This window comes from Aspergillus versicolor, assembly GCF_001890125.1.
Source record: "Aspergillus versicolor CBS 583.65 unplaced genomic scaffold ASPVEscaffold_2, whole genome shotgun sequence".
In the NCBI taxonomy this organism is placed as follows: Eukaryota; Fungi; Ascomycota; class Eurotiomycetes; order Eurotiales; family Aspergillaceae; genus Aspergillus; species Aspergillus versicolor.
The window spans coordinates 903,412-913,978 of record NW_024467525.1 but is presented as its reverse complement, the minus strand read 5'-3'; the positions used below and the strand labels follow the sequence as shown (position 1 = coordinate 913,978).

Sequence of the window (10,567 nt, the reverse complement as noted above, 5' to 3'; positions counted from 1 at the left end):
CCTATCCCATCCCCTCCAATCGCGGTGCAGCTGCCGAAACACACCCCCTCAAATGACTCAACAAGCGCGCTAGCCCCAGCACGTCCAAAAGATGCACAGTCCTCCGCTCGTCTTGTCAGTGGTCACTGGCCTGGTGGTCGCCCATCTGAACTGATAAGCTAGTGGGCTCAATGGGGACGACGCTCCGTTCCACGGTTGAGCAGCAAGTCAGGACTCGGGACGCGGAATAGGATGCGATGGCCGCCTCCACTGCGAACGCTACTTGGTGCGATCGACAATCGTTACCGTTCGGTTCCTAGACAACGTTCTTTCTTCAGGGCAAAAGTTGCACTTTGGAGACAACGACGGGGCTTACGCATCCTCGGATCAACCATGGTTCCTCCTAGTTTGACTCAGAGGAGTCGAAAAATTAGCAGTAGTTTCCCCAGGTCACCTGCATATCCCTGACTTGGTAAATTTAGATGCAGGCGAGTACTTTTGCCGCATGATAAGCCTGATCAAAGATTCTCTTTGTTCGTCCTATTGGGCACTCCATCTAGGAGGCGTGGGCACTTTATATCCATTTTCGCGCATTCCGCAGGTTATCAGGTTAACGAATCCGCCTCTGGCCCTTCAACTGGTACCCTTGGAGCATACCTCAGGAGTTCAAGCCCCTCAGGAAAATCGCCAATTCGCCCATTGTCATCCCACAAGGCTGCAAGAACCTGCCGCTCACCAATCCAAGGCTGTCGGGAATGTTGAACCGCGTAATTCTGCGGGTAAAATAGTTATGTCAGTGCTTTGGAGTAATAACGGGAGGGGTCCCATCACTCTTGTGCCGGCCCACGTACATCCAGTATAACCAAATCACCCTGTTCCCATCGGATCATAACAGCACTCTTCTCCGCAATATCCAGCAATGTGTCAAGATCTTCTACATTCATCGGAGTCCCATCTCCAAACTGCGGTGGTGGATGATATGACCCATCGTCCCCACAGAATGGATGCCTCGTGGCACCATGGTATCTACTCCGACCCCAGGCAGAAGTTATATTTCCAAAGAAAACTGCGGCGCCTGTAGGTTTATGAATGCGGATCGCTATAACCAAGTTAATGGCCATGGTCAGTCATTATAGATGGGATATGGAGTAGGTAGTAATCACCAGGCACAACATGAGTCACGCTCAAGCTCCCATCCTCATGCCATTCAAAGTGTTCACTGTGGCGCTTCACCTCGGTCTCAATCTTCCGCCGGAAAGTTTCTGCTTCATCCTCGTCGCTGACATGCTGCCCATAAGCCCCGCGGACGCTGTTCCCAGTATTAGATACCAACTGTTTCGACGTATATCGATAAGTGTACTTGGCTCCTAGCCGACGCAGATCTGCCAAAAACGCGGGAGCAAGTTCCGAAAGCCGTTTGGCGATGTAAATCGAGGATGTAATCGGCGTTGCGCCGCCTTGCTCAGGGGCCTTGAGCGCGCTGAACGTTAGCCACGCAGGGTTGATAGTGGACCACCCGTACTCGTTATGAGGCCAAATGGGAAGTTCTGGTGGCCCCTCATTTGCTGTTTTCACATTAGGTGCCAATACTGTCCGCAGCGGTGGTCTCCCGACTTCAGTATGAGGCTTTAGTCCGAATGCATGGGCGACTTCGCTATAGTCGAGAGGAGTTTTGAGAGGGAGGCCGCGAATGAGAATGGCGCCGCCATGCTCTTTTATAAGTGTCCGCAACTGGCCGCTCTCCGTGATGTTTTTGATGAATGATACGGCCTGGTGAATTGTTTTGGTGTTGGTGACGTTGATGGCAAGCGGAAATGGCGCACTCCAGGTGAGGCCCAAGTCTTTGGTATCTGATTGTCCTTCAAATTCAAAGAGCTCGAATGAAGATGCCTTTGAACTACTTTCATTGGGTCCCGTTTTTGGATCTGTAGTTTTACTTGTGTTGATGATGGCGTTTTCCGATGGGAAAGTTATGGATGCCATTTTCTGATATCGTCTTCTTAGGAAGGGGTATACCTACCAATCTCTCCGAGCATGCTGGGGGTATTTATGGCAGTCTGTCAGACAATTATGATCGCGGTCCATCAGAATCTACGGTCTGGGATTCTTCGGGATTTGCTCCGGTGCTAGAGATTTGAAATAACTCTCCATTCTCCAAGTAAAGCGACTCGGCTCCCAGGAGAGTGGAACATATCGAAACCGAGTAAAAGCGCAATATCGGCCCTTCACCGACCCAGGGAGATTACCAGAGTCGGAAATATACCTCGGAAGTACGCCGTTAATTGGAAAGTCGGCATCAATTGTGCCTGTCAAGTTTTCAACCTCCAAGCACGCCATGCCCGCCAGGATTGCAACACCAAGGGCTCTACCAATCCTGGTGTATACTTGCACGTTGATACTCCAAATCAGATGGAAACAGTATACCGGTCCACAATTTGCGGGTAAACGCTTCAGTATTGCGCTTACGATGTGCTCCGGATCCAATAATGCGATGGAAATTGGGGCTTTCATGAATCATGGCATTCCCCAAATATCAGAAGACATAGCATCTTGGATCGTTCCTGAAATCCCTGAAACTATTCTTGAGTGGATTGACCAAAAGTCCTGGTATTCACCGTATCCGAACACGACTAGATACTAGGCGATATCGAAATGGGCACCGCCGACCTTTCAGTTGAAGCAGCGGCAGACGTCCAAGATGCCGCCAAAGTCCCCGAAAAGGGTGTCTTCTACCGGCGCGTCTTCTTCCAAGCGACCGTGGTAGGATTGTGCGCTTTCCTCGCGCCAGGTCTCTACAATGCAATGCAGTCGACTGGCGCCGGTGGGCAGCAGTCACCATACCTTGTCATGTACGTTCCCTGCGCAAAACTAATCACTATATGTGCGTCTACTGATGCGTATTTAGGGCCGCAAACTCTGTCCTCGGCGCCACGATGGTTCTAACATGTGCTCTTGGGAGCGTGGTTGCGAATTGGGTAGGTCTGAAAAACGCGTTGATTTTTGGGACTACGGGATATTGTGTATATGCCGCCTCACTATATACGAACAATCGATACGGAAATGAATGGTTTGTATACTTGGGTGCCACGGCTTGTGGTATTACAGCAGGGGTTTTCTGGGCTGCGGAGGGAGCTATCATGATTGGGTGTAAGTTTTACTGGACTTTCATGTTGTGGTGGTGGTACTCACAACGACAGACCCGATTGATTCCCAGCGAGGACGGTATCTGGCATATTGGTTAGCATATCGAAACGTATGTGACCATTGTCCTAAATTCTGCGCCAGCTAACGAATTCTAAGGGCGGGTCCATCGTCGGTGGCATTATCAATCTTGCATTCAGTCAGTTTCGATATTTACAATCTGGATTTCCGAATCCCTCTAACGAGCTGTTAGACTACTCTGGAAAGTCAACCGGAAAGCTTGACTGGAGAACTTACATCGTGTTTGTAGCTCTGCGTAAGTCCAGAGTGACCCATACACAACTATACAACATACTAACTAAGCAGAATGCGTCGCCCCCCTTGTCGCATTGTTCCTATCTCCCCCGGAGAAAGTCCAACGTGCCGATGGACAGAAAGTCAAAACAGCAGAGAGGGTCAGCACGGTCCGCGAGATCAAGGAGATTCTCAAGATCCTCATCCGCAAAGACTTCCTCCTTATGTGAGTAGAACAGCTCTACCCTCCATCGAAAGCCAGCCAACACTGACATAATACAAATCCAAGGCTCCCCTTCTTCTTCTACGCAACTTTCCTCCTTTCCTATGCTAGCTCCTACCTAACCCTTTACTTCAGCGTGCGAGCGCGTGCCCTGGCATCCCTGATATCCGCCCTCGCGCAAATCACCGCCAATTTCTTCTTCGGCAGCTTTCTCGACTGGCAGCGGTTCACTCTGAACCAGCGCGCACGGTTCTCATACATATTCATTATGGCTCTGTTCGGGGGCACGTGGATTTGGGGAGCCGTCGTGCAACATGACTACGAGATAGTTGCCCCGGCTTTAGATTGGGTTGATAACGGGTTTGGGAGAGGTTGGGCATTTTACATTTTGATGCAGGTTAATTTGTATGTCCTTTCTTCCCCTCTCTTTCTTCTTCCATTGCCTTCGGAGACAATTGCTGATTATAGAATGAACGAATTGCAGTGCTCTGGCATATAACTACGGCTACTGGCTTGCGGGATATGTAGCCAGAGGCCCAGCTGAGATCATTCGGCTGACTTCGACTGTTCGGGCTGTTGAGGCTGCTGGTGGTGCTGTGGCAGCTGGGATTAGCTCCACTTCTGCACCGGTATGTGTTTTAACCAGGTTAAATGAGCATTCTTCTAACACTAGGCATAGCTCATCGCTGCGTTGGGGGTTAATTTTGGTCTATGGGGGCTCGCCGTGGTGCCGACGTACTTCGTAGCGAGGAAGATTGGACTGAGTGCGCACGAAGCTGGGGATAATGAAATAGATCAGGTGTAGCTGAGGCTAGGTTTGTTCAGTGGTTGAAAAGATGAAGGGGGGTATTTAATAAATTCATTGAAATTGGCTAATTAGACCACTATGATAGGTATATCGTGATTCTGCTTAAATTTTCCAGACCCGTAAGTGTCTGTTCATGTGTATGCCGGAGACAAATCGTATGTCTATAAATACTATACTCTAGATCTCATCATCATCTAGCATTCAAAATCCTAGTCCTCGCACTAGTAGCCACAGCACAATGGGGACGACCACATTGTCATTACACCCGGTCAGCACTGCTTCAGTTGCACTAGCTCCACCGGCCGCTAAAGCTGCCTTGACCACCGCCAAGGGCCATGAGAAGTGCTTCGGTCCGTCCTGCCCGCTCACTGGCCATTGCCCAAGCGCAAGCCATGCTTGTGCGAACATTGAGCCGGCAGTTACCGCGATTGCGAAGGCTACACTACCCTCGACAGATTTGCCCCCGCCCCAGAACCACTTGTGTCGGCCAAAACGGCGCCCAACGAGTGAAGCTGCTGCGTCTCCTAGGCCAACACAGATGACTCCACTGAGCATGCTCACATCTCGACCCTGAACATCCCAGAATTTCCACGGGTGCTCTCCGGCTCGGGGAACGTCGGCCAGAGCGAGCCAAAGGGGAATGGCACTCCCTATGAGGAGAAATATGTGTGAAACGATGACCGGGCCTCGGTAGTCTCGGCCATCCACATACGGCTCAAGAAAGTTCGTCAAGGGTCGCGATATAGGTGGAAGCTGCGACGCCCGGAAGAGATCTAGAAGCAGGAATATAGCCAAGACCAGGGCCAGAGCAAGGGCGCAGAATCCGGGGTCAATGTATATTGTTGGTAAGAACATCAACACCATTGTTCCATGGAATACTTTGCGCCTAGTGTCAACCTCTGCGAAGGTGCCCAGCCGGATGACAACTGCAATGCCTGTCACAAGGACAGTCAAGCAATAAGCAATCATCATAAGACGGGTGTTGGCTTCTCCAAAGGTGCCGTGGCGGAGATGTTCTGCACGTCCAAGATGGCAGAACGCGCTCGATAAGCTGCTATCCAATCGAGAAGGAATGGATATCCAGTCCTCCAGGCTCGAGGTGATAACCCAAAACCTGAACCAGGAAATGTTCCCGAGCAAGTATCCCAGTGCCCACCCAAAAGGCTCTTCTCCCTGTAACGCCCGTTCGCTTACGTACTTCCGCACAGGTCCTAGGATAATAGCTAGAACCGCTAGGTAGACGTAAAAGCCATAGATCCATTTGCGGACTTGAACCTGCGGAACCGTCATGGATAAAAAAGACGTCAGGTCTGGCGCTAATGATCTCTTCCGACGGCCTCTTGGAGTAGTTCTGGCCTTTGCTGAGCGTAAGGCCTCTTCGAAACTGGGGGATGCCTGTCGTTGGGTTGGGTCTTCCACAGTACCATTTTCTGTGGGACTCTCTTGTGAGGACTTTTCTCGGTGGTCGTATGGTGTCCGACGCGAGGCAGATGTCACATGGCTATCGGGAGAGTCGCTATCTGACAGAGCGTCTTCAGAGGAACCAGCTCGGCTCAGCTTCTGGCAGATTCTGTGATCCAGCAGATTCAAAATATTTTTGGGCGAATTGGAGGCGCTGGGAGACCGTCGAAACTTCCAAGTCGGTATCCTGGCTAAGGCGACCTCCCAGTGAAGAACTTGGCGGCACGAGATAAAAATACACAGGCTGCCTAGCCATAGCAGCGCTTTGAGAATTTCCGCATGTGGGGAAGTGGCGAACAAAAACAAATTAATAAGAGCAGTCGTCAGAAGCTGAAGTTCCGCTGGAAGAATGCTGGTAGACAAAAGGAAATCTAGAGTGGGTATCAATGCTTGGTGCAAAGGAAAAACAAGAGTCAAAACTTCAGGATTGAAACCACGGAGAGAAAGAGGTGATGGGCGAATACTGCCCCAGGACAGTTTCTCTGAGGCAAGGAGCGGGAGTAAGGTGAGGAGCCAGTGCATCACATTTTGCCCATGCACTAGGTCATGCATAGGAATGGCTGCAGGGGGGATTGAGGCGAGAGCCAGAAGTATATTTGGCAGTACCAACGACGGTTTATGATCCGATAACGACAAGGAAACGTAAACTGGAATTAGGATGGGGTATAAAAGCGGAGCTGGGTCGAAGCTATACGGGATATCGAAGGACAAGAACCTAGAGAGTCGTAGACGTCCATGCCGGTTTAGAGGATATATCGCGTAGACACCGACGACAGTAAGGGAATAGGTCATGAGTTCTGGCCAAGAGAAACCACGAATTAGCAAATGCGACAATAAAAAAAAAATTGAGGAAACGGCCGGGCGTACCTTTCTTCCAAGCCCACGCGAGCGATCTTGCGCTCTGCTGGCCCAAAACCACGCCGCCCACGGAGAGTAGCAAGGCGGCCTCGAAAGCCCTCCGAATAACCCCAACGCGTTTTTTATTCTTCATTTTATTCCTCATCTCTGTTAATTCAGCCTCATTGTCACCAATAGAGCTCCGTCGCGAGCTCCGCGAAGTTGACCTGGCCATGGACGGCCAGCGTTGTAATCCAGGCAGCCACAAGTCATGATCACCAACGCCGTTCCAAGCCGGCCGTGCACCCCTTCGTGATCGAAGCGGCGGCGCTGGCAGTCCTTTTAATAAGCCTGTGCTTTCATCGTCGGCCTCAGTACCGCTGTCACTGGACGTTCGCGTGCGGTGGTGGACGGAGCCGTTGCGGCGATATGGGTGAGGCGATCGCGACTGTGATCGGAGATCGTCAGGTGCAGCAACATCAGCGTCAGGTGGGACCATGTTCGGAGACGGCCCGTCGTCCTCCTGGCTTGTCGAGGGGGCCATGACCCCATGGATATCGAAGAACCGAGCTGTGTTTATAACGCGCAGAACGTCATGATCGGGTGTGCAAGTCTGGGTCGTGTGAGGGAGCAAAGGCCACTAAGCCCCAGACGGTCAGTAATTAAACCAGCGGGGCCGGACAAGACGGCGGGTGACAGATCAGCAGCATACCTGACGGGAGGAAGAGACATGGGAGATCAGTGGGGAGACAAGTGTAGAGGAGCTGAGGAGGAGATGGAACTGGAAGAGAGATGGCTTTTGCGAAGTGGAAGTTGTTATCAGGCGGATTGCGGCCTTTTTTTTCAGGCCCGTAACATGCCTGCAGCTGCTGCACCACCATCACCGCTCAGTTGACGGTGTTCAGGAAATAATCATTATCTACTGTGCTTTCGTTTGCCTTTGCCTCTCGTCTAATCTTCTGTTTACGCCGCCCGCCCCAACGCTTTCCCAACATCGGCCCTAGCCTCTCCCAGCCCAGAGGACAAAGCCCTGCGACTGCGCCAGTCCAATCGGCTGGGCGACACGTACGACGTCTCAGAGTGTCCAGGCCGGTGGAAATGCTAACAGTCGCCCGCCCACGATGACTGGCGACTGCGCTGCTGGGCACGCTAGGTCCACGGTTATCGTCCAATCAGTTACTCGCCCACGAGTCGATGGATAACCGTCTTGCAGCTCCCATGTTCGGGGCTTTTCTCGAATCTTACGCCATCAGTAAGTATCGCCATCACCCCTCTTCCCGCTCTACGCGGCATGGTGGCGCTGGGTGGCCATCACGTCTGTTTCTGTATAATCACGCCCGCTGCCAGTCGGCGCCCATCTGCGCCCCAGACCGACTTGCACGGGATTACTTGTCCATGGGAGCAGTCTTGGGGTAGAGGTTGGCTGCTGTAGATAACGCAGTGGAACGCTCCCGACTGGGCTTGCGCTGCGTATACCTCCGATACGCGCTGTATCTGCGTTTGGAGGTCCGCTTCGCTATCAATCTCAATGCACGAATATCTTTGGTTTTCGGTTGTTGTGGCTTCAACCGTGCGCCCAAACTCTGTTTCAGTCCTGGTTAGTCTCACCCCCTCACAGCGGTAGCCGAGTCCCTGCCATTCAATATCGCTGTTTCTCGGGAGTTCGTGGACCTGGACTGCAAAAAAGGCGGGTACTCGGTTCTTGGAGTCCTCCGCCTCCACGATGTCAAAGTTGGGAATCTGGGGACGCGCAATGGGTCTGGACTGCTCGTGCCCTCTGCGCCCATACTTAATGTCCCAGACGTCTAGCGCTGACTCCTCTTCGTCCGATTCTCGGTCCTTTGGGTCATGCAATTTCTGCCAAAGTTTCCATGCAAGCTGAGCCCTGACCTTGATGTGGTCTGTCCCAGTGAAGAAAGCAACAGCTCCCAACCACCAACCAACCTCCATAGTTGTGCCTATCCGCCACATGTGTTGCAGTGACAGGATAGCTCGTAGACTATACGTCTCAGCCCAATATGGTTCCGCTGAAGAGCTTTCAACCAACTCCATAGAGGCTGGCTCCAGAGGGATCTGTCCCGCAATGTATATCACCCTTTCCGTACCCTGTAGAGGCACAGACATGGCCTGCGAATAGGGCCCGATATTGGCCGGGGCCCAGTAAGATCGCGATTGGACATGTAAACCACTGCGTTGAGCCCTCGGGCCTAGATCCACGACCATCGAAACCATCACGTTTACCCCCTCGGGCAGACTGTCACCACAAGCCACTGTGGCTCTTGCTGGAGGGTTTGGTTTCGTGAATAGAGAGACGTAGATACCGTTCATCGAGGGGAAATCAGCCATTGAGCGAAGCAAAACCGTAGTGAAAACGATATCAGCCGTTGTTCGAGGGCTGGCTTCATCTTGGGCTTGGGTATCCAGAACGGCTCGGATCTTTTTCACAATCGCTTCCATCTGCTCGGCAGCGCCAGGACCAGCCTCAGGCGCTGTGATATTGGACACCGTCCAGATACCCCCACTAAAAGACTGAACCGGCTCTGTAAAGATCCATGAGCCTTTCTCCGTGGCCCTCGAAACCACGCCATCATCACTCTCATTCCCATTCCCTTCCCAGAGCCCAGCCAATGCACCAACAAACTCCTCATCCAGAATCGTAGGCCTCCTTACATCCCCGGGCCCAACCCCATCACCATCACCACCATCCTTATCCACAACCCTTGCCCTCTCCAACCTCAAATACCCAACACCCCCTTCACCAGCCCTGACCTCCCTTCCCTCCTCACCAACCTCAATCCTCCCCTTCCACAGAAACTCCGGCCCATCAACCGCAAGTGTCTCATACTCCCCGCCCTCCCCCAAAACCGCACCCCGAATATCCTCATCCAAATCCACAGCAAACTTCCTTACCCCCTTCACAATCCTCCTCCTCAACGCCCCACTCCCATCCGCAACATCCCCCCACAGAAACCCCTCATCCAACGCCCCTGACGCAACTTTGACTATCCGCGCCGAACAACCCACCGCCGCCATATCAGCCAGCAGCCCCGCCTCATCCCCTTCCCCAGATACCTCCCGCTCCACAGGCGCCGGTAGAAACGGATACATCCACAACCAAGCCAGCGGCGTCAGCCCCAGTCGCCCCGCAACATCCTCGATCCTGGTGCGTTGGTACGTGGACAAGATCGCGCCCGCGCAGACTGCATTCGCCTCCGGGTGCGCGGCTTTCACTTTGTTCAGGAGCGGGATGAGTGATTCTGTTTCGTCCTCCTCTTCCTTCGTTCCAGTAGTACCACTACCAGGATTAGAAGTTGGAGTGGAAGTTGAAGTTGAATCACCATAGACCCTCCCCGAGTCAACGGCGCCGCCGACAATCGGCGCGCGATAGAGCGGGATGCCAAGTGCTGCTTCGTAAAGAGGGATCACGTTCCATCCGATCGTTTGGTACATGAAGCTGTCGATGTCGTCTTGCTCTGTTTGTGTTTCTGTTTGTGTGGGATCATTGCTGCTGCTGCTGGCAAGTGGTGGCGGGTGGAGATTCGCCAAAGCGACGACTTTATGGCCGTTGCGGATGCAGTGCAGGATTGAGTAGAGGGAGTCCTTCCCGCCTGAGATTAGGGCGATGACGCTGAGGCTCTGGGATTGTTGGGAGGATGATGGTTTTGGCGTTTGTGTTGGTGGTGACATTTTGTGAGATGATCGATGATAATATGATAGTGTGATGTTGGTTGAGGTGGTGAATGGGATTTTTCTCTTTCTTTTTTTTTTTTTTTTCTCTCTCCTGGCTGGTTACCCCTCAGAAGGCAGGGATTTGGCGGGGAGGG

General features: G+C 52.4%; 3 protein-coding genes across 3 annotated transcripts; 1 reads left to right on the top strand and 2 right to left on the bottom strand.

Moving 5' to 3' along the window:
- Positions 1-584: 584 nt before the first annotated feature.
- ASPVEDRAFT_79741 (uncharacterized protein) lies at positions 585-1,962 on the bottom strand (the record flags this gene model as incomplete). The annotated part of the gene is made up of 3 exons (XM_040816751.1): positions 585-752; positions 831-1,078; positions 1,143-1,962. 3 exons carry the CDS (start codon positions 1,960-1,962, stop codon positions 585-587), a joined length of 1,236 nt encoding a protein of 411 aa, XP_040663839.1.
- A 335-nt stretch (positions 1,963-2,297) lies between these two features.
- ASPVEDRAFT_442533 (uncharacterized protein) lies at positions 2,298-4,544 on the top strand. The gene is made up of 9 exons (XM_040813013.1): positions 2,298-2,828; positions 2,885-3,126; positions 3,177-3,232; positions 3,280-3,319; positions 3,374-3,436; positions 3,487-3,640; positions 3,704-4,042; positions 4,122-4,266; positions 4,317-4,544. The coding sequence occupies exons 1-9, from the start codon at positions 2,632-2,634 to the stop codon at positions 4,440-4,442; spliced, it is 1,362 nt and encodes a 453-aa protein (XP_040663838.1). The 5' UTR covers positions 2,298-2,631; the 3' UTR covers positions 4,443-4,544.
- On the bottom strand, positions 4,182-10,430 carry ASPVEDRAFT_185300 (uncharacterized protein; the record flags this gene model as incomplete). The annotated part of the gene is made up of 5 exons (XM_040808946.1): positions 4,182-4,266; positions 4,317-6,703; positions 6,774-7,383; positions 7,474-7,578; positions 8,079-10,430. 4 exons carry the CDS (start codon positions 10,428-10,430, stop codon positions 4,647-4,649), a joined length of 5,124 nt encoding a protein of 1,707 aa, XP_040663837.1. The 3' UTR covers positions 4,182-4,266; positions 4,317-4,646.
- Positions 10,431-10,567: the final 137 nt, after the last annotated feature.

Excerpts from the sequence above, each read along its gene's own strand:
- ASPVEDRAFT_442533 (XM_040813013.1), top strand. The coding sequence starts at position 2,632 with ATGGGCACCGCCGACCTTTCAGTTGAAGCAGCGGCAGACGTCCAAGAT. Across the intron at positions 3,127-3,176 it reads GGGAGCTATCATGATTGGGT|ACCCGATTGATTCCCAGCGA; the intron begins GTAAGTTTTACT and ends TCACAACGACAG. Across the intron at positions 3,641-3,703 it reads CGCAAAGACTTCCTCCTTAT|GCTCCCCTTCTTCTTCTACG; the intron begins GTGAGTAGAACA and ends TACAAATCCAAG.